The sequence below is a fragment of the Eriocheir sinensis genome, chromosome 62 (assembly GCF_024679095.1).
Source record: "Eriocheir sinensis breed Jianghai 21 chromosome 62, ASM2467909v1, whole genome shotgun sequence".
Taxonomy (NCBI): domain Eukaryota; kingdom Metazoa; phylum Arthropoda; class Malacostraca; order Decapoda; family Varunidae; genus Eriocheir; species Eriocheir sinensis.
Window position 1 is genome coordinate 3,547,616 of NC_066570.1, and position 21,704 is coordinate 3,569,319.

The following is a 21,704-nucleotide window of genomic DNA, read 5'->3' on the forward strand; positions in this document are numbered from 1 at the left end:
AGGAAAACTCCGAGGACTATGTTATAAGGTTCAAAAGAAAATAATAGGAAAAAGATTCTAAAATGTTTGTTGAGTGTGTAGATGAGAAAAAACACTTGACAGCAGTATAAGAATATTTACAGGTTCAAAGATGCCGTAAATTACCAAAAAGAAAAATTCGAGGGCAATATCAAAAGTTTCAAAAGGAAGAAGTTAAAGGATAAAAAAAATGTTAGGTGTGTAGATGAAAACACAGAATAGCACTACCCAAGATTCTTTACTGGTTTGAAGACAGCAAAATTTACTTGAAAAATAGCTCAAAGACAATGTTAAAAGGGAGAAGTTAAGGAAGAAGTTAAGGGATACTAAAATTGTTAAGTGTGTAGATGGAAAAAAATACCGAAGTGCAAAAAAGTTAAGAGCTTCAGAGGAAAAAAAATGACAAGAATGAGTTCCAAGATGAATATCAATCTACAAAAGGTCATATAGTCAACTCGTGTAAGCCTCAAGGAACATTTATTTATTCAGCCTACTCGTCACGTTTAAATATCAATCTAACCTCCATTTATATATTTTTTCACAGATATTTGGATGCACTCTAGCTGCTTAATTTCTTTTTATTTATGCACGGCCCTAATTGTTAATGCTTATTCTCTTAAAAGCCAAAGTTACTGAAGGAGAGGAGCGGAAAACAAACATGAAACAAAAGTATAAAAGTGAAGAAGCAAATTGAGAGGAGAGAAGAGGAAAAGAAATGAAGGGAAGGAGATAAAACGAAAGGAAAGGAAAGGAAAGGAGAGGAGGACAAAAAACAAGAAGAACGACTAGAAAAAGAGAAAAGAAGAGGAAAAGAAATGAAAGGAAGGAGATAAAACGAAAGGAAAGGAAAGGAGACGAGAGGAAAGAACAAGAAGAACGACTAGAAAAAGAGGAAAATGAAAGGATAAGGAAGGGAAAAGAAAAACATAGAGGAAAGGGAAGGAAAGGAACGGAAAGGAAAGGAAAGGAAAGGATATAAAATGAAAGGAGATGAGAGGATAAGAGGAAGAACGCATGAGAAGGAAAAGAGATAGAAGAAAAGGAAAGTAAAGGGCAAAACAGAAACGAAGACGAGAGGAAAAGAGGAAAAAGACACATAAGAAAAATAAATCGACTTCCACTGCTGCTAAATAATTCAAGTGTTTACGAGTCGCTCTGATAAAACAACCTGACTAACTGCAGGTGTGTGTGTGTGTGTGTGTGTGTGTGTGTGTGTGTCGATGGGTCTCTCTCTCTCTAATGATATTGAGGATAATGGAGTAAATAACTTTGTATATAGACATTATATAAAAAGAGGAAAGTGTTTTGCGTGTGTGTGTGTGTGTGTGTGTGTGTGTGTGTGTGTGTGTGCAAACCTCATTACTCGCCACTGCTTCCAATATAATCGGTGCACATACACCACATATTTTTATTTTCTCTTCGTTGTCTTTATTTTTATTGGAAACTCAAAAAAATAGTCGTTCAAGAGCCACAAAGATGAAAAAACACTTAGTCCCTTAAACATGATAACAAACGCACACACGGCAGAAAATAAGAAAAGGAAACTAGTGGAAAATCTTGCTAAAAACACACTTAAAACAGAGGAAAAAACATCAATAAAACACCCAAAGCAATGTAAAAAGGGGAATTTAAAAGATGAAATGGATATAAAACCTTTCTAATCACACACACACAAAAAAGTTATGCAAAAAAGGAAAGAATAACGAAAAAAAAGATAAATTGGATATAACACCTTTCTAAACACACACAAAAAGTTATGCAAAAAAGGAAAGAATAACGAAAAAAAAAGATAAATTGGATATAACACCTTTCTAAACACACACAAAAAGTTATGCACAAAAGGAATGAATAACGAAAAAAAAAAGAATGGAGAATCAAACAGGAACAAAATCAAAATAAATATCAGGTGTTTGAAATATCACCAAAACAAAACGAAGCAAACACACACACACACCCACCCACACACACACACACACACACACACACACACACTCACACACACACACACACACACACACACACACAGTATATACAAAACAAGCAACGTTAATAAAGGTTAAGAAACGATGGATTAAAAAACAAAAACAAAAAAAAAAAGAAGAAAAAAAAATAAAAACCAGATGGAGACAAGTATAAATAAAAAAGTGCGTGCGTTTGTTTGTTTCATTTTGCTTTGTTTGCTTTTCCTGCGCAGCTGTGTGTGTGTGTGTGTGTGCGTGTGTGTGTGTGTGTGTGTGTGTGTGTGTGTGTGTGTTTAAGACTCTTCAAATAAGCTGATCGTACGTACAGGTGAAACTGACTTCTCTCTCTCTCTCTCTCTCTCTCTATCTATGTCTTATCTATCTATATCTTATCTATCTATCTGTCTATCAATCTTTCTTTTTTTCTTTCTTTTTTCTTTCCTTTTTTTTTTTTCTTTTTTCTTTTTTTTCTTTCATTATTTATTTATTTCCTTCATTCTTTTTTTTCTTTCTTACTTCCTTCCTTTCCTCTCTTTACACTTAAAAAAAAAGACAAAAAAACAAATGAAACAAAATACAATAAAATAAATCAGATCACCACCACCACCACCATCACCACCACCACCACCATCACCACCACCACCACCATCACCACCACCACCAACACCACCACCACCACCACCACCATCACCACCACCATCAAGAGGAATCGAACCCATTCCAATAGAACGAGTTGCGGGTCCGAATAGATTCACTTCACATTTCGTCGATTTTTCTGCCTCCTTACTCACCTTTCCCTCGCCCATATATATTCTCTCTCTCAATCAATTTATATCTCCATTTTTATTCCATTTTCTGATTGCTTCATTTTATTCATTTTTCATATCATATTTCGGGTGTTTTTATCTATCTGTCCCCTATCTATCTATCTATCTATCTATCTTCATCAATTAGTATCTTCTTTCTTCTTTCTTCTTTCTTTTCATTTTTTGTTTCCTGTTTTGTGTGCTTTCTTTTCTTCTCTTCTCCTCTCTTCTTTTAACTTCTCTTCTCTTCTCTCCTCTTCACTCTCGTATCTCTCCTTCTCTTTCTCATGCAATCTCCTATTACTTGCTCCTCATTTTTCTCCTTCTTTTCATCCCCTTCCTCCTCCTCCTCCTTCAAACATATTCCTTTTACCTTCTCGTGTACCTCCTCTTCTTGTCTTCTTATTTCCTCTCTTCATTTGTTATCCTCCTTATCATCTGCGAGTCCTCGGCTATTCTGCAAACCCTTCTGTCTTGTTGATTCTCCTTTTCTTTCACTTCGTCCATCTTTCCTCCTCATTTGATTTCTTTGTTTCTTCTCTTTGTCGTTTTTTTTTTCTCTCTTTTTTTTCTTTTTTTCTGTCCTCCCCTTCGTCTCTAAAACTTTGAATGAGCTGACTGATTGTTGAGAGAGAGAGAGAGAGAGAGAGAGAGAGAGAGAGAGAGAGAGAGAGAGAGAGAGAGAGAGAAAGGTAAGAAATGAGATGGAATGATGCGATGGAGGAAGGAAGGAAAGGGGGAAGGGAGTAAATACACATAGAAAAATAACACATAGAAAAATAACACATACTAAAACAAACAGAGACATGCATAAATACACATACATAAATAACACACATATAAAAAGAAAAATTATATACAGAAACATCGAGGGACATGCAAGGCAGACCTAAAAATACACACACAAACACACACATGCACAGCCGCCTAAGCCTAACCCCCTCCTTCGTTACCTGTGTTTTTAATTGCAGGTGCGCTGAGCCAAGCCTAACGAGTACATACCTTGCCTTGCCTTACCTTACCTTACCTTACCTTAGCTTACTTATCCTTGCCTTACATTTCTTACATTTCTTTCTCATTACTTTTTTTCATCATTTTTTAACAAATCTAATATCTTCTTCTTTGCCTTATCTTGTGTTGTCTTACTTTTCGTTAACTTACAATTCTTGCATTTCTTTTTCACAACTATTTTTTTTTGCCCATTTTTTGCTCTGTTTTAAATGTCATTGTTTTTTGTTTCTTTATATTTGTTTATTTGTTATCTTCGTTGTTGTCTATGTTCACTAGTTTACTGGTTTGTTTGTTTTTATTCTTATTCTTCTTTTCCAACTTGTCAGTCATATTTTACTTTTTTTGGTTTTCTTCTCTTTCGATTTCTTTTCTTTTTTTCTTCTTTTTCGTCATCGACTTTGTTCTTCTCCTCATTCTCCTCCCCCTCCTCCTCGCCTTTGTCTTCTTTTTCTCCTCGTCTTCGTTGTCACTCTCCTCCTCATCTTCCTTTTTCCTCGTTCTTATAATCATCGACTTCATTTTCTCCTTTTCTCCCGTTTCAATACAAAGTCTAACACGCTTCTCTCTTCCTTCCTTTTTTCCTCGTCTTCATCCTCCTCGTCTTCATTATCACTCTCCTCCTCCTCTTCCCTATTTCCTCGTTCTTGTAATCATCGACTTCATTTTCTCCTCCTATTCTCCCGTTTCTATACAAAGTCTAACACGCTTCTCCCCTTTCTTCACGTCCAGTCCACTCGCCTCCTGCAAACTTTCAAAGAACTGATTCACCTTTGTATCGGGAAATTGGTTTGAACTGACTCTTTTTTTGCTTAACTTTTTTTCTTTTCGTCGCCCGCGCGGTGTTGGGATTAGTGCGGGCTACTCAAAGAGGTTTTTCAGTACTATGCGCCGGTTTTTTCTCTTTATTTACCTTTTATTCAAGTCATTTTTTTCATATGTATCTTTTTTTATGGATTGCCGGGTCCTGCTTGAAATTCTCACCTTTACCTAAATTTTCCTTCCATTATACCCTGTTCCTTCTTTCTTTCATATTCTGCTTCACATTTTCTTTACACTCCTAGATTTTATTCCTCTCAATTCAACGCCTGTTCCAGTCATTAATTCCACTAACACTACTTCAGGGTTTCATAATACGCCGCGTTGCCTCTCGGTGTGTCAATGGAAAGATCGGGATATAAGAAACGAAAGAACTCTAACATACATTCACAAAAAGCAGGGTACGCAGACGGCCAGGGGGAAGGTAATGAAGGCTCGGGAGGAAAATACTGGATAGGTTTTTATTTTTATCCCTCATCTTAGAGCCCACGAAGTGACGCCAGGGCTTACTGGGGATGGAGAGGGAGGAAGAGAGGGAAGGAGAGAGAGGAGGGAGAGGGGGAGAGAGAGTGACATAGAAAGAGAGTTAACCTATTTCATTTACTTCAACCAGATCTTAGAGCCCACGCAGTGACGTCAGGGCTTACTGGGGAGGGAGAGAGGAAGAGAGGGAAAGAGAGAGAGGAGGGGGAGGAAGAGAGAGACACAGAAAGAGAGATTTAACTTATTTCATTTACTTCAAGCAGATCACTCCGTTCATGCTCTCCCAGTGAATTCAACCCAAGCTTCTTTAGGCCGGATTATCAAGCGTTTCGGGGCTTAAACACCCACATTTGATAAGGCTTTCGTAGAGGTTGTGTTAGTATTTCCATTAGCATTTTCATGAACCTAGTGATAGTTTGACAAGGCTTCCGTTTTCCGAATGTTAAAAGCACTCATTAGAACCCGACTAATCTCCTTTGAAGGCTTTGAAAATCTTTGTTATGAGAACCGAGAGTGTCTGACGGGCTTTTGAACTCCCTGTGCATGAAAGGAAAATAACACGTATCTATTAAACCCTTCATGTTCTTACCGTTAGCAAAATAGATAATACTACCAAGATATATTTAGGAAGTGCAGAAAAAACTATACATTTTCTAACGATCCATATAAACAGTGATCACAATTTTCCTCAGCAATATATTTTTTCCTCTCTCTTAGGGAATATAAATAAATCAGAAGATATTTATGAGGCGCCAAAACAGATAAAGAAAGATATTTGCTTAATCAAGTGTATAGGGTCTGTCTCTCTCCCTCTCCCTCTCCCTCTCTCTCTCTCTCTCTCTCTCTCTCTCTCTCTCTCTCTCTCCCTACATTCAGGTTTTGTTACAGGGGAAAAAAGACGACAATGGAGGGTGAGAGAAAACAGGAACAAAGATATATATATAAAAACGTCCGATTCCCTTTGATACATTGTTTCCTTTGTAGACGGACGAGGAGGACGAGGAAGAAGGATTTGTTATGTAATTTACTTCTCGTCATGAGTAAGGGGAGGAAGGAAGGAAGGAAGAAAGAAAGAAAGAAAGAAAGAAAGAAAGAAAGAAAAAAAGAAAGGAAGGAAGGAAGGAAGAAAGAAAGAAAGAAAGATAGAAAGAAAGAAAGGAAGGAAAGAAGAAAGGAAGGAAGGAAGGAAGGAAGGAAGGAAAGAAGGAAGGAAGGAAGGAAGGAAAGAAGGAAGGAATAGAGGATGTTGATAATGAAGGAAAGGAAAAATAATGATGTAGTTTACTCTTAGCCAACCTTCATCTTTCTCTGCATCTTTTTCTTACAAGTAATGAGTGGAAAAAAAACTGAATGAATGAATGAATGAAGGAAGGAAGGAAGGAAAGAAAGAAAGAAGGAAGGAAGAAGGAAGGAAGGAAGTGTCTCCCCTAAAACTACCTTCATTACTGATTCCGTTTTCTATTTTTTTATATTTATGAAGAGAACAAACAAAGTCCTTCCATAATGACTGAAAAATTAAGGGCATGGATAAAAAAAATAAATGTGTCCCCTAAATATCACCATCACTAATTCCGTTTTCTGTCTTTTCTACACATCAAAGGAACAAAGTCTCTACATTATAACAACACAAAATAAAAAAAAGAATATGGGAGAGAAGGGGAAAAAGAAAAAAAATTAAGGGCGTGGAAAAAAAAGAAGTGTCCCCTAAATATCACCATCACTAATTCCGTTTTCTGTCTTTTCTATACGTCAAAGGAACGAAGTCTCTACATTATGACAAATTGACAAAACAAATATAAAAGAATAGGGGAAAGAAGGGGGAAAAAGACACATTAGTCGCCTCTATATTTCACACAGACGTCCAGAACAAAGTGACACACGAGAAGTTACGTGTTTTATGTATCATCCCTTTTTCTTTTATATTTCCTTATGTGTCAGGAAAAAAACAAGAAATATGGGAAATAACTCACACTGACACACACACATAAAAAATAAAACTAGGTCGAGGGTGATATAGGAGTAGGAATAGATGGAAAGAAATAGAAGAATGTGGAATGGAAAAGAAAGAGAATTGACATATTAACTGATTGACTGAAGGAAGGAAGGAATAAAGATTGATAGGGAGGAAGGAAGGAAAGGGTGAGGAACAAGGTATAAGCTGATAGGAAGGAAGGATAGCGAGAAGAAAGGAAAGAGGGAAAGATTGAAGGAAAGAACGAAAAATGGAAAAGAAAGTATAAAGAGGAGAGAAGGAAAGAAAGGAGAAAGCAAAACCAGGAAGAGGAAATGAAGAAAAAGAGAACGAAAGGAAGAAAAGAAGGAAGAAAGGAAGAAAGGAAGGAAGAAAGGAAAGAAGAAAAGACAGAAGAAGGGAAGGAACGAAAATGGGGAAAGTAAAAAAAAGAGGAGAAAAGGAAAGAAGGGAGAAAGCAAAAACGGGAAGAGAGACTGAAGAAAAAAAAGAAGGAAAGGAAGAGAGGAAGAGAGGAAGGAAGAAAAAAATGGAAGAAAGGACGGAAAGAAAAAGCAAAAACGAAAGGAAAAGAAGAAAGACAGAGACAAACAGAAGGGTAAAGAAAATATCGATAAGCAAAAGGAAAAAAAAATCATTGAAGAAAAGAGAAGACAAGAGACGAAATCACGCAAAACCAATCAACTCAAAGGGTGTTTCGTACCTCTCGTCTCTCTGTTCTTACGTTCCTCTCTATAAAATTGATACGAAGCCAAAATATGATGATAGGCGATCCGTGGGAAGGAGAGGGTGGCAAGGGGCGATAGATATAAGGATAATGAAGGTGAGGAAAATGGTTGATAGTGATGCATATGATAAGATACGTGATGAATGAAGAAGAATATGAGGGGATGCAAGAGTCAGGGCGTGGAGGGTGAATGAAGGAAGAAAATGAGAGTAAGGAAAGTGAGTAAAAGGGGAAGACAGTGAAGGGAGGTGAGGATGAAGATGAAAAGAAGATGAAGGAGGAAGAAGATGGTGAGGTAAAAGTGGGTTAAAATGTATGATAAAGAAGAGGAAAGTGAAGAGATGAGAAGCATAAGAGTAAGTAAAGATACGAAAGTGAGAATGATGATGATGATGATGATGGTGAAAGTGACAAAGTGTGCGTGTGCTACAAGGCGTGAGGAAAGGAGGAGGAAAATGAAGATAAATGAAAATGGAGGGGATGAGAGTGAACGTGGGAGAGAGAGTGCGTGTGTGCTACAAGGTGTGAAAATGAGAAGGAAAATGAAAAGAGATGAGAAGGAACGTGGAAAAAGTGAGAGTGGAAGGGAAATGTGTGTGGTAGGATGTGTCAGAATGAAGGTGAGAAGAGGGAAAGTGAATGTGAAGTGTATGTGTGTGTGTGCTAATGTGAAAGTGAATAATGAGAATGAAGATGAGGATGGTGAGTAAAAGAGAAGAGCATGTCCTAGGGGTGTATGAAAATGCGGTGAAAAGTAGAGAGATGATAATGAAGGTGAAGAGTGAAAGTGAGTGAAAGTGAAACGTGTGTGCTGCGCTGTCTGAGAGAGAAGAGAAGGATAGTCAGGATAGATAAGAGAATGGGGATAAGGAAGAGGAAGAGGAGGAAGAGGAGAAGGAAGAGGAAGAGGAAGAGGAGGAGGAGGAGGAGGACGAAGGAATGGTGTATTAAGCTCTTCAAAAGGACAATGAAGCGGAATAAAACTTGATCTCCGCTGGGAATAAACTTTGAATGAGTATTTTCCTCAACTCTCTGAACCCTATTTTTTTTATCTTTTCTCTTTCTCCCCATTTTGAATTTTCCTATTTTTTTCCCTTTTTCCTATCATATATTTTTTTACCCTTCTACTTTTTTCCTCTTTTCTTTCCTCTTTCCCTCTTTATTCTCACTAATTATTTTTTTTCTCATGCTTTTTTCTCTCATTTTTTCCTTCTTTTTTCCTCTTTTCCTCTTTTTTCCTATTTACATATTTTCCTTTCCGTCTTTTCCCTCTTTTTCCTATCTTTATATTTTGCCCTTCCTCTCCTCTCTTTTTTTTCTTCATTCCTCTTCCATCTATTTTTCCTTATATCTTTTCCTTTCCCTCTTTTTCCCTCTTTTTCCGATCTCTTTATTTTTTTGCCCTTCCTCTCCTTTCCTTTTTTTTCCTCTTTCCATCTTTTTCCCTACTTACATTTTCTTCCTTTTCTCCTTTTCCTTCTTTTTCCTATCACAATTATGTTTTCTTACCCTTCTCTTCCCTTCCTTCCCCTTTTCTTTCCTCTTCTATTTCTTCCCATTTTTATTTTCTTCCTGTCATTTTTTCCTTCCCTTTTTCTATCATTATTATTTTCCTACTTTTCTCTTCCTTTCCTTTCTCTTTTCTTTCCTCTTTTTCTTTATTTCTTATCATATTTCTTATAATTTCCTTCCCTTCCTTATTTTTTCTTCCACGCCATTTTTGTCTATTTTTCCTTATACATTATCATTTTTTCCCTTCGTGCGCAGCTTCGTAAATTATTTGTATACCAGTAATTCATGGAAGGAGGAAGGGGGGGAAAGGGAGGAGGAGAGGCGAGGAGGAAGGGAGGAAGGAAGGAAGGAGGGAGGAAGGAAGAGGGAGAGAAGGAAGGAAGAATGAAAACAGAAAGAAAGAAAGAAAAAGCAAAAAGGAAGTAAGGAAGGAACGAGAAAAAAAAAAGAAAAAAGGAAAGGAAAGGAAGGAAGGAAGGAAGGAAGGAAGGAAGGAAGGAAGGAAGGGAGGGAGGGAGGGAGGAAGAAGGTAAGAATGAATGGAAGGAGAGGAAGAAGGAAATTAGAAAGAGAGAGTGGAAGGAAGGAAGGAAGGAACGAAGAAAGAAAGAAAAGAAAGAAAGTAAAAAGGAAGGAAGGAAGGAAGGAAGGAAGGAAGGAAGGAAGGAAGGGAAAGACAAAAAATATGAAGGCAGAGAAAGATATATGGAAAAATAATTCTAGGGAGGGGAGTCCATCTTCTTTCCCCTTCCTCTTCCTCTCCTCTCCTCTTCCTGTCCCCCTCTTCTCCTCTCCCTCTTCCGTTCCCGTTCCCTCTCCTTTTCTATCCCTGTTACTTTTATCTTCTCCTCCTCCACCTCCTCCTCCTCCTCCTCCTCCTCCTCTATACACACGCCTGAACACACACATACAAAGCCTCGTGAACCTACTTTCTACCATCCCATCCTACCTCACACCTCACTCAGCAGGAGGAGGAAGAGGAGGAGGAGGAGGAGAAAAGAGAGTAGAAGAGAGAAAATAAAGAACATCACCACCTTCCCTTCCCTCCTCCTCCTTCTCCTCCTCCTCCTCCCCTCCAGGCGGGTGCATCGTAGCGGGGCGCCATTAAAAGCTTTTATGTGTAAACTGTTTGTGGCACGACTTGGCGTTTGTGACCCTCGGCGTACGTCCCCATCACTGCCCCCCTCCCCCCATCAGCCCCCTTTCCCACCCCATCACCCTTCCTGCCCCCCTTCCCCCACACCCCATCACCCCCCTTTCCTATCCCATCAACCTTCCCATCCCTCTTTCTTCATCTCCCTTATCACTCTTCCACTCCCCTTTCCCATTTCTCTTCCACCCATTCCCCATCATCAACCCATGACCTCCCCTTCATCCATTCCTTCCCTTCCCTTTGCTCCCCTTCCGTCACCTCCCCTATCTCCCCTTCATTTTCTTTCTCCATTCCTCTTCCATCCACTCCCCGTCACACTTCCCTCCCTTTTTCCCATCACCCCCCTTTCCTCCCCTTCATCCCTCCCTTCCCTTCCCTTTCCTCCCCTTTCCTCACCTCCCCTATTACCCCTCCACTCCCCTTTCCCCACTCTCCTTCCATCCACACCCCATCACCATTCCCTACCTTTCTTCCATAACCCCCCTTCCCCTCCCTTACCCTCATCCCATCCCTTTCCTCTTCTCTCCCCTTCCCTCCTTCACCCCTTCCTCCCCTCTCTCTGCTCCTTATCTCATCCCTAACCCCAATCACCAATTTCTTTCCCTCCCAATCCCCTCATCACCTCTTCTCCCTCCCTTCTTTCCTCCCCCTTCTCCCCTTTATTCCCCTTCATCTCCCCTCTTCCCTCCCCTCCCTTCATTCTTCTCTCCCCCCTTCACCTCTTCCATCTTTTCTCCCTCACCTCTTTCCTTCTCCTTCTCTTTCCTTCCTTCCCTTTCCTCTTTCTCCCTTCTTCCTTCCCCTCCGTCTCCTCTCTTCCTTCCCCTCCCGCTCCACCCTTCCCTCTTCTCCCGCTCCTCTTTCCTCCCTTTCCTCTGCTTCTCTCTCCTCCCATAACCCCTTCCCATTCCTCCTCCAACACCCCTTCCCTCCTCTCTCCCTGATCCGTTTCCCTCCCTTCCATCAGCTCCTTTTTCCTCCCCGCCAGCAGCTCCTCTCCTTTTTCCCTCCAATCATTTTTCCTCCCTCTTCGCTCTTCCCTCCCCTCCCCCTGCTCCTCTTCCCTCCCTTTCCTCCATTTTTCCATTCCTTCCGTTTTCCCCTGTCATCACTTCCCTCCCCTTCTCGTTATTCCTTTTTTTCTTTTCTCTCTCTCTCTCTCTCTCTCTCTCTCTCTCTCTCTCTCTCTCTCTCTCTCTCTCTCTCTTTATCCCATTTTTTCGCTTCTATTTTCAGTCTTTTGTTTGATTTCCATTCCCCAGTCAATGCTTTTTTTCAACGTTTTCTCTCCCCTCTTTCAATTTTTCATCCTCTTTCCTTCCCTCTTCTTCCGTTCCCCTCCTGCTTCTATATTCAAACTCTCCAGTGCCTTTTCTCTCTTCTTTTTCCCTCTCTTTATTTTTTTTTACCTATTTCTTCTTTTCCTTCCTTTATCCCTAACACTCTCCAAATATTTGGCTATTCTCTGCTTCTCTTATTTCCGTTTTTCTCTTTTGTCTCATCTCTTCCTATTTCCTATTCCTCCCCTCTCATTTTTCCCCTTCAAGTCCTCTGTTTCCATTTCCTTCTTCCCTTTCACCTTAATCTTTTTCTTCCTCTGTCTATTACTCTCTTCTTCCCCTTCTCTCTCTATTTCTCCCTCAACACAGATTTTTCCTCTTATATTCTTTCAGCTCCTGTTCCTCTGTTATCTCTCCTGTTATCTCTGTTCTCCTGTTATCTCTGTTCTGTTCTCCTGTTCTCCTGTTATCTCTCACTGTCTTATCTTCCTTCCCCTTTCCTATCACCCTTTCTCCTCTTCTCACTCCTTCTCTATCTCCCTCTAACGGTCTAACCTCTTCCGACTCTTTCCCTACCATCTTCCTTCTCCTTCTTTCCCCTTTTCCGCCTTCCTTTCTTATTTTCTCTCCTCATGTCACTCCTTTCCCATCATCATCCTTCCTCTTCCCCCTCCTTTCCTATGACCGTTCCGTTCTTTCACCTTTCATTCTCTCTCCTCCTCCCACTCAGGCATTAAAGCATAAACATGTTATTATTGAAAACAGCCAGAAGTGATTACGGTGGTCAAATTGAAAGGGTCCTGTGGCTTACCTGGACGAGACAGGTGAGAGAGAGAGAGAGAGAGAGAGAGAGAGAGAGAGAGAGAGAGAGAGAGAGAGAGAGAGAGAGAGAGAGAGAGAGAGAGAGAGAGAGAGAGAGAGAAGAGAGAAGGGGGTGAACTAGTGAGAAGGGGCAAGGGAAAGGGATGGGATGGAGATAACTGAGATAAGAGGTGAAGGGGGAGGCTGGTGAAGGGCAGACAAGGACAGGAGATGAGAATTAATGTGAGCGCTGCATAAGGGAGGCTGTGAGAGATGGGGTGACAGGGGGATGAAGGGATGCGCAAGGGAGGGATGGGGGAGGGAGATAAACGTGTTAAGAGATATAGGGGGAGGCTGGTGAAGGGCGAACAGATGAGGGGTAATGGGGGTGCTGGGCGTGAAGGGGAGGAAGGGGTGTAGGGTAGGAGGTGAGGGAAGGGTGGTGTGCAAGGAAGAGATGGGAGGAGGAAAGGTGTGCTTTTCTCTCTCTCTCTCTCTCTCTCTCTCTCTCTCTCTCTCTCTCTCTCTCTCTCTCTCTCTCCCTCCCTTTCCCTCCCTCCCTTCCTCCCTTCCCTCTCTCTCTCTCTCTCTCTCTCTCTCTCTCTCTCTCTCTATCTCTCTCTCTCGGTTTACTCTTCCTTTTAATTTTACTTCATAATGTACTTAAAATATGCAAACGTAATAAAGAGAAAATGAGAGAGAGAGAGAGAGAGAGAAGAGAGAGAGATAACCCCTTCCCTTCCTTTCCCCCAATACCTACTAACCATTACAATGAAGTTTCATTAGACTGCAAGAAAAGGTCATAAAACCGCCAAAGCAAACGACGATAAAACATTTTTCTTCCGGCTTTTTCTTCTTTTTATCTCCGCGGGTCAGAGGCTCGCACCACCTGGGCGGCCCATGTAATTAGAGCAGGGAAGGCCGCGCCGCCCCCTGCACCGCTGCGGAGATGCTTCCAGTCAATTTCACTAACACGTCACAGGAGGCGGCCGCTCAGCCCTTATTAGCGGATTAGCTTTACCCCGGGCACACACTCGCCCACGCCCGCCTTCCCACCCACCGACCCGCCCAGCCTTCCACCTAAACATGACTCTTAGGGTCGTATTTTAAAACATTTCGTCGCCCAAGTTCACATATTTGGCAAGGCTTTCGTAGGAGTTGTGGGCATTTCCAGGGGTAGTTTTATGACCCTGGTGATAGTCTGACCCTTCCTCTGTACCGTGAACCTAAAGATACACTCATTAGAACCCGACTGACCACTCTTTGACCTATAGAAATTGTTGATGTGAGAAGTGAAGGTGTCTTATAATATCAACCTTAGTATACAAATCCATGGCAATTATTCTAAGCATATTCATATAAAAGGGGCAGACTTCATCAAACACAATTTCCCAGGCACACACTCGCACACGCCCGCCCTCCCAGCCTACGACCCGCCCAGCCTTCCACCTAAACATGATCATTAATATATAAATCCATGTCTATTACTCTAAGCATTATCCATGTAAGAGCGGCAAACTTTATCAGACGCACTATCCCGGGTACACACTCACTCACACGCCCACCCCTCCAAACATGTCTCCGTTTTTAATTATATACGTATCTTTGACAATTTTTCTGGCTACTCTTTTCTATATCTGTTACCCGCCTTGTTAGTGTTTGGCCAATCAGATGTTTGCGACTGTGCTGTTATGGTCATTTCTCTGTTTGTTCGTCTTCTGGGTCCCGACACCACTCTCCAGGCCGCTCCTATAAGCATGTCACTATTTTAAAGTTAAAACGTATCTTTACCTATTATTCTATACATATTTTTCATATTCACAAAAGAGGAATTAACTTTACCAGACAGCCATATAATAGGGTCAAACTTCATCACACGCAAGGAAGAGAGAGAGAGAGAGAGAGAGAGAGAGAGAGAGAGAGAGAGAGAGAGAGAGAGAGAGAGAGAGAGAGAGAGAGAGAGAGAGAGAGAGAGAGAGAGAGAGAGAGAGCAGGAGTATATACACCGCCACTAAGCCATGGAAAATTAATGAAAATTCTTGAGGAGCGAGACGCAGACCAGCCCTGGAGGCCGCCGGGGAGGGAGAGGCTGGAATTTTTAGCAGGAATTTTTAGCAGCGCCGCGAACCAACAGTCGCGGCCACGCTCCCTCGCTCGCTAGAAAGAACACGAGGAAGCAAGGGAAGGGAGGAAGGTCTAGCGAGCGGTTCCATGCGCCAATGATATCAACCACATCCCCCAAGCATTCCTCGGTGTGTTTTAAGTCTACGAAGCAAGACACTAACTAACTATATGATTACTCACAAAATATTTACCTTTCCATAGAGAGTAATAGTAGTTTTTTTTTTAGCTAAATATGTAACACTCTGGCAACCTTCTCCTCATCTTGGACTCATCAGTGAAATCATAGAAAGCAGAAGAAAGAATGAAATGAGAAAAAATAAGTATGGTATTAAGAAAAGGAAGGATTGCAGGAAGTAGGAATGAAAGGAGAAAATAGAGGAAACGGTGGATAACAAAAAAAAATGGAAAAAAGAGAAATATAGCAAAGAAAAGTAAGATTCATGGAAGAGGAGAAACGGGAAATGTAGTTTAGAGGTGTTGCGTTAATCCGAAATGCAAATATAAACAAGAGAAGGAATATGATGAAAGAGAAGAATATGTAAAAAAAAAAAAAAAAGACCCAAGTTTAGTTGTTAAAAAGACACAAGGAGGAAAGTTTTGTTGGTGAAAGAAACGGTTTGAAAAATAAAGGAAAGAGAGAGATAGATAGATAGATAGATAGATAGATAGATAGATAGAGATAGATAGATAGATAGAGAGAGAGATAGATAGATAGATAGAGAGAGAGAGAGAGTATTTTATATATTTACAAGTTCTTTTCAACAATCTTTCGGTTATTACAGTTTATGACGTTCCAGTGTGTGCGTATATCCGTGCATGTGTATGTGTGTTAGTGTATGTGTGCGCGTGTGTGTGAGTGGGCGTGTGACTGCGTGGGAAGGAGGGCTTGCGGGGCACATGAATAACAGATGACATATAACCAGCGCGATAGTATTAGAGTTTTTGCTTGAGCCATTCCCTCCGCGGCGCTGGCTGGTAAATATCGGAAATGGTGTATGATGGTGACCTGAAGAGAGAGAGAGAGAGAGAGAGAGAGAGAGATAAATAGGTAAATAGGGACAAAAAAATAGATAACCGAGGTGAGAATAATGGAACGTTAGAAAGAACAGTAGATTAGTCAATACGTATTTCAAAAAGAGGAAACATAGGTGGAAAACGGACTAAAACTACTACTACCACAACTATTACTACTACTACTACTACTACTACTACTACCATTACCAACACCACTACAAATAATTCAGAAAGGTGTTAGTTTAAAGCACAATTTCAAATCTATTCCAGTTAATATTTGAGGTCCATTTTCTGTTTATTTTTTGGGGGGTCTGATGCAACACTTTCTCTTAGTTTGGCTCGGCGGTTAGATTTCAGTGCCTTTGTGTTTGTGTTTGTTTGTGTTTGTTTGTGTTTGTTTGTGTTTCATCGCCCGTTATATCCCTTTATCGATGTTTTTCTTTGTGTGTTTTTATATGCGTGCAATCATCCACCCCTCTCAAAAGTCCTTGTAATCGGATCTCTCTCTCTCTCTCTCTCTCTCTCTCTCTCTCTCTCTCTCTCTCTCTCTCTCTCTCTCTCTCTCTGACATCGTAAATTGTTAGTCTCGCTGTAAGCTTCTGTAATACCCTAAACACACACACACACACACACACACACAGTCACACACACACAGTCACACACACACACACACACACACACACACACACACACACACACAAACCTTTCTCGACCATGAAGTTATCGTTTAGAAAGAAAGGACGAAAAGGAAAGAAAAGAAGGAGGAACGTGGAAATTCTACAGACCCGAAGTAATCAGGATAGATATAGAGAGATATAGATAAAGATAGATAGAGAGACAAATATACAGACAAAGATAAAGAGAGGGGGGAGAGATGACGGCAGGAAATACAGATAAAAGATATATTAAGAGAGAGAGAGAGAGAGAGAGAGAGAGAGAGAGAGAGAGAGAGAGAGAGAGAGAGAGAGAGACGAATAGAGAGAGAGAGAGAAGGACAGACTGAGAGGGAGAGTTAGGGCGGTGACAGCAGGGCAGGTCGTCGGTTCGCCAGACAGTCCTGAGAACGCTAAGTTGGTTTATGCAGGTGCCAAACACATTACTATTTAAGGGGTAAACCCGAGGCAGGTTGTGACGGGCAGCGCGCACCCGCCCGCCTTCCTGTCTGTCCTGCCCACCTGTCTTCCTCACCTGGGAGCGGACATTCATACACACACAATTATTATTATCATCATCATCGACCATTTTTAATACATACATACATACATACATACATACATACACACACATACTTGCATCATCACCATTTCAGCATCATAATCATCATCGTCATTATCATCTTATATATAAATGCATACATAGTTACATACATACACAAACATACATACATACATACATACAAACATACATACAAACATACATACATAAACATATATACATACATACATATATACATATATACATACATATATACATACACACATACATACACACCCGGGGACGCACATGCATACATTAACACGCATACATAACCCTGGAAACGTACACACACTTTGAAGTACTCATACACATACACACATACACACGAAAAGCACACACACACAGCAGGGAACAAACGCACATAAACACACGCTCATAAACCTGGAAACGCACATACATATACACACATTCAGGCCTGGAAACACGCACATGGACGCTCTCTCTCTCTCTCTCTCTCTCTCTCTAACTCTCTCACTCACTCACTCACACACACACACACACACACACACACGTACACACTGACAGGTGACCTCGAGGATAATTATTAAAAAGAAGATTATGATGTAAAAAGAAGAAACAACTGTAATGATAATTTAGCTAATGGAAGGATATTTGATAAGGCTAAATGCAGCGATATATTTGTCATTATATTTAAATTAGAGAAATTAGAAGGAATAAATAACAATTATGTGTATTATTTTACTGTACAGATATTTGAATGTACCGGAATTTAAAGGCATTAATCTATAAATGAACTGAAATATAAATGTTGGGAGATATAAATGAAATGAAGTCTAAACGAACTGATTTTTATATGAAGAGAAATTGTACTGAAATTCATCTGTATTGAAATTTAAATGTACCAATATTCATATGTACGGAACGGGCAGGTAGAGAGATACATAGACATATAAAGATGAGCATACATAGAAATAACACATCTCTTTATGGCCACTCCTCTGTACTCTAATCAGGAGCAGTAGGTAGCGGGCTTTTTTTTTTCATTATTTTTTTTTCATGGCCTTGAACTATCCCCTTTTCTGTAAATAAATAAATAAATAATAGATAAATAGACATACGAATAGACGAAGATATAAAAAGCCAACTGGGTGCCGGACATACCTACAGTTCATGACCAGTGGAATACTTAATAAGAATCTAATGGTCGGGAGTATTAGCTTTATGGCGCTGACCCACGGAACTATTCGACCATTAGTGGCAATATTGTATAAAAAGAAATTATGTGGACCTAATGAAGAGGAGGGTATCAGGACACCTCTCCTCCCGAAATTGACCCCTCTTTCGGCCACCTCCTCGGATTCTTTTTAGGAGCAGTGAGTAGCGGGCTTTTTTTTATTATTGTTTCCTTTTTTTGTGCCCTTGAGCTGTCTCCTTTGTTGTAAAAAAAAAAGTATGCAACATAGCTACAAAACACACACACACACACACACACACACACACACACACACACACACACACACACACACACACACACACGGAAGCAGCAACACCATAACCCAATAACGACATAAAGGCGTTGAAGAGGAGTCGGAGGAGGAAGAAGAAGAGGAAGAAGAGGAGGAAATATGGAAGACAAAGATAACTGCATAGGAAGTGAAGTCAGAGGAGGAGGAGGAAGACACGAAGACGGAAGATAACGAAAAGAAAAAGAAAATAAGGAAGACGAGACAAGGGCGAAGGAGGAAGACGAGGGAGAGCAGGAAGAGGAGGAGGAGGAAGAGAAGTCATTAGAGGCACGTTATCGAGAAGACGCCATCGCAAAGTTCGCAAGTGGAGAAGTGGAGTGACAACTTGTGCCGGTGCGAAATTCAGCCCGGCAAGAAGTCACATTTTTTCTCTTTAGTTTTATTGCGAAAAAAGTAACGGGACACGAAATGGAAGAACAGGAAGAGGTGAGAGAACAAGGGGTGAGAGGGTGCGGGAAAAGGAAAGATATGAGGTGCAAGAAAGGATGTTTTTCTATCTAAAGTAATAGGAATAAGATGAATAGGAGAGTGGGAGAGAAATTATTAGAGAGAAGAATAAGAGAGGAAAACGAATTATAGGGATAGATAGGAATACATAGGAATACATAGGAGAGGAAAGGAGAAAAAGACCACGAACAGAAAGAACAGGGAGAGATGATACATAGAAGGATGAGAAATGGAGAGAAACGGAGAGGAAAAATAACGAAGAAAAGAAGGAATAAGGAGATAGAAAGTCATATTTTACTGTTATTTTATTGCGAATGAGTAATAATGCGAGAAAAGAAGGAAAACCAGGAAAAGGTGAAACAAAGAAGAAGGAAGAAAAGGAGATAAAAATGTAAGGAAAAGAAACTAAGAACAGAAATTTGGTGATGGAAAAAGTAATATTATGTTTTTGTTGTTGTTGGGAAAGAATAAAATTAGACGAAAATTAAGAACAGGAAGAGGTGATAAAAAGAAGAAGAAGAGGAAAAAGATAGGAAAAGAATAAATTACTAAGAACTGGAGGAGTTAGGCGTTCAAGAAGGAGAGAAAAGAAGCCGAAGGAAAGAGAAAGGAAGAAGAGAGAGAAAGGTAAAAGTTAATCAATGGACGAGAAAAAGTTGCTCCGGAAAAGAAAAAAGATAATTCCTTTTCGCCTACATTTTTTTTTACTCTCTCTCTCTCTCTCTCTCTCTCTCTCTCTCTCTCTCTCTCTCTCTCTCTCTCTCTCTCTCTCTCTTCCTTCTCCTCCTTCTCCTCCTCTTCCTTATCTCCTAAGTAGACTTGTGAGACATCTCTTCTTACATCTTCATATCCACCCACTCTCCTTTTTACCTCCTCCTCCTCCTCCTCCTCCTCCTCCTCCTCCTCCTCCTCCTCTTCCGTACCATCCTACTCCTTCCCAACTCGAGAAAGCGTGTGGGACATCATCTCCTCCTCTTCTTACACTTTCATATCCAACTACTCTTCTTTCATAACCTCCTCCTCCTCCTCCTCCTCCTCCTCCTCCTCTCGCTGCTTTCTTTCATCTTCCTGCTCTCCACCTCCTCCTCTCGGAACGTGCGTGTGTGTGGGACTCTATTTCAGATTCTAATTTCCGCGGCTAACTTTTCTTCGCCCTCTCCCGCCGCCTCCTGCAAGCCACTTACCCTCGCCCGCCAAACCGTCCGCCCGCCTTCCTGGTATATGTGAGTTCGTGCGCCCTCAACACCGCCACCACCACCACTCACCACCACAACCACCTCTACTACCACTATTACCACCACCACCACTACCTAAATTCATCCTACAACTACCACCATCAATAACAAGAGGGACAATAACTACTACTACTACTACTACTACTACTACTACTCCTACTACTAATATTACGAATGAGACAAAGAGGAAAGGGTTTTTGATGGTTGTTGTTGTTGTTGTTGTTGGTGGTGGTGGTGGTGATTGTGGTAGTGATGGTGGTGGTGATTGTTGTATTGTTGTTGTCGTGGTTGCTTTTTTGTGTATTTTTTTCTTTTTCCAATATTTTTTTCATCACCTCGTATTTTTTTTCTTTTTTTTTCTTGTTCTTTGTCTTCTTCATCAACTGGAAATCATTTAATACTCTATATCTCCTTTCACTCTTTTTTTTCCTTTCTTCTCCATTTCATTTTATTATTATTATTATTATTATTATTATTATTATTATTATTATTATTATTATTATTATTATTATTATTATTATTGCTTTGTATTACTTATTCCTTCTAATGTCACTTTTTTTTTTTTGGTTATTAAGAATGGTGGCAATTATCCTTTTCTTTATCTCTTCTCCTCCTTCTTCCTCTCTTCCTCCTCCTCCTTCTATTTCACTCCCCGCATCTTCCGTCTCCTTACTCTTCTTATATATCTTTCTCTTCCATTTCTTCTTTTCCTCCAGGTTTCAATCTCAGGCACCTCCGCACTCGTCTCCTCCACCTCCTCCTCTTTCTCTTCCTCCTCCTCTTCCTCCTCTTCTCGTTTTACATGTTAGCCTTCACCTTTGCTCTTCCCCGTCCTCTTCTCTCCTCTTCCTTCTCTTCTTACGCTCAGGATTGACACTTTGGGACCTTTCACTGCTTTGTCAATCTCTTCTTCCTCCTCCATTGCATTATTCCTTTATTTCTTCTTTTCTTCTTTTATTTTATTCATTTCCTGATCGCTCCCCTTAATGGCCGTTTTACTCTTTAATTGTTCCATTTTTTTTCTCCTTCTTGTTAGTATATATTTTTTTCGATATGGATTTGTCTGCTTCTCTTTAATCGTTCCCTTTTTTTTTCTCCTTGCAAGTATATTTTTTTTCTATATGGATTTGTCTGCTTTATTTCTTTACTATTATTTCCTATATCTTTTTTAGTTGCCAATTCCTGTTTTTGTATTATTTGTCTGTTTTTGATCTTATTTATTCATTGCCTTCACTAACTCCTAATTCTAATATGTTTCGCTTCCCTTTCTTATCCTATATTTTGTTTTATTTCCCTTTCTTTGTTTTATTCGTGATATGCCATTTTTTCTTTCATATTCTTTTTCCATTTCTTCTTTTTGTTTATATTTCCTTCGTTTTTTTTCTCTTATTTCGTTTTCTGTTCCTCTTTTTGCATCTTTCTTCTCCTTATTGTTCTTCTTGAGTGCGAGAGTGAGTGAGTAGAGAGAGAGAGAGAGAGAGAGAGAGAGAGAGAGAGAGAGAGAGAGAGAGAGAGAGACAGAGACAGAGACAGAGAGAAGAGAGGGAGGGTATTAAGTCCTGGGAGCCCTGTCAAGGAGGTTGTATTAGACTGTCTTGTC

General features: G+C 40.3%; 1 protein-coding gene across 1 annotated transcript in view; it reads left to right on the forward strand.

Moving 5' to 3' along the window:
* Window positions 1–8,398: 8,398 nt before the first annotated feature.
* LOC126986545 (tachykinin-like peptides receptor 99D) overlaps window positions 8,399–21,704 on the forward strand; it is a 92,602-nt gene continuing 79,296 nt past the window's right edge. Inside the window, exon 1 of the mRNA XM_050842813.1 lies at window positions 8,399–8,414. Coding sequence (XP_050698770.1) covers window positions 8,399–8,414 — 16 coding nt within the window. The remainder of the gene's footprint in view (window positions 8,415–21,704) is intronic.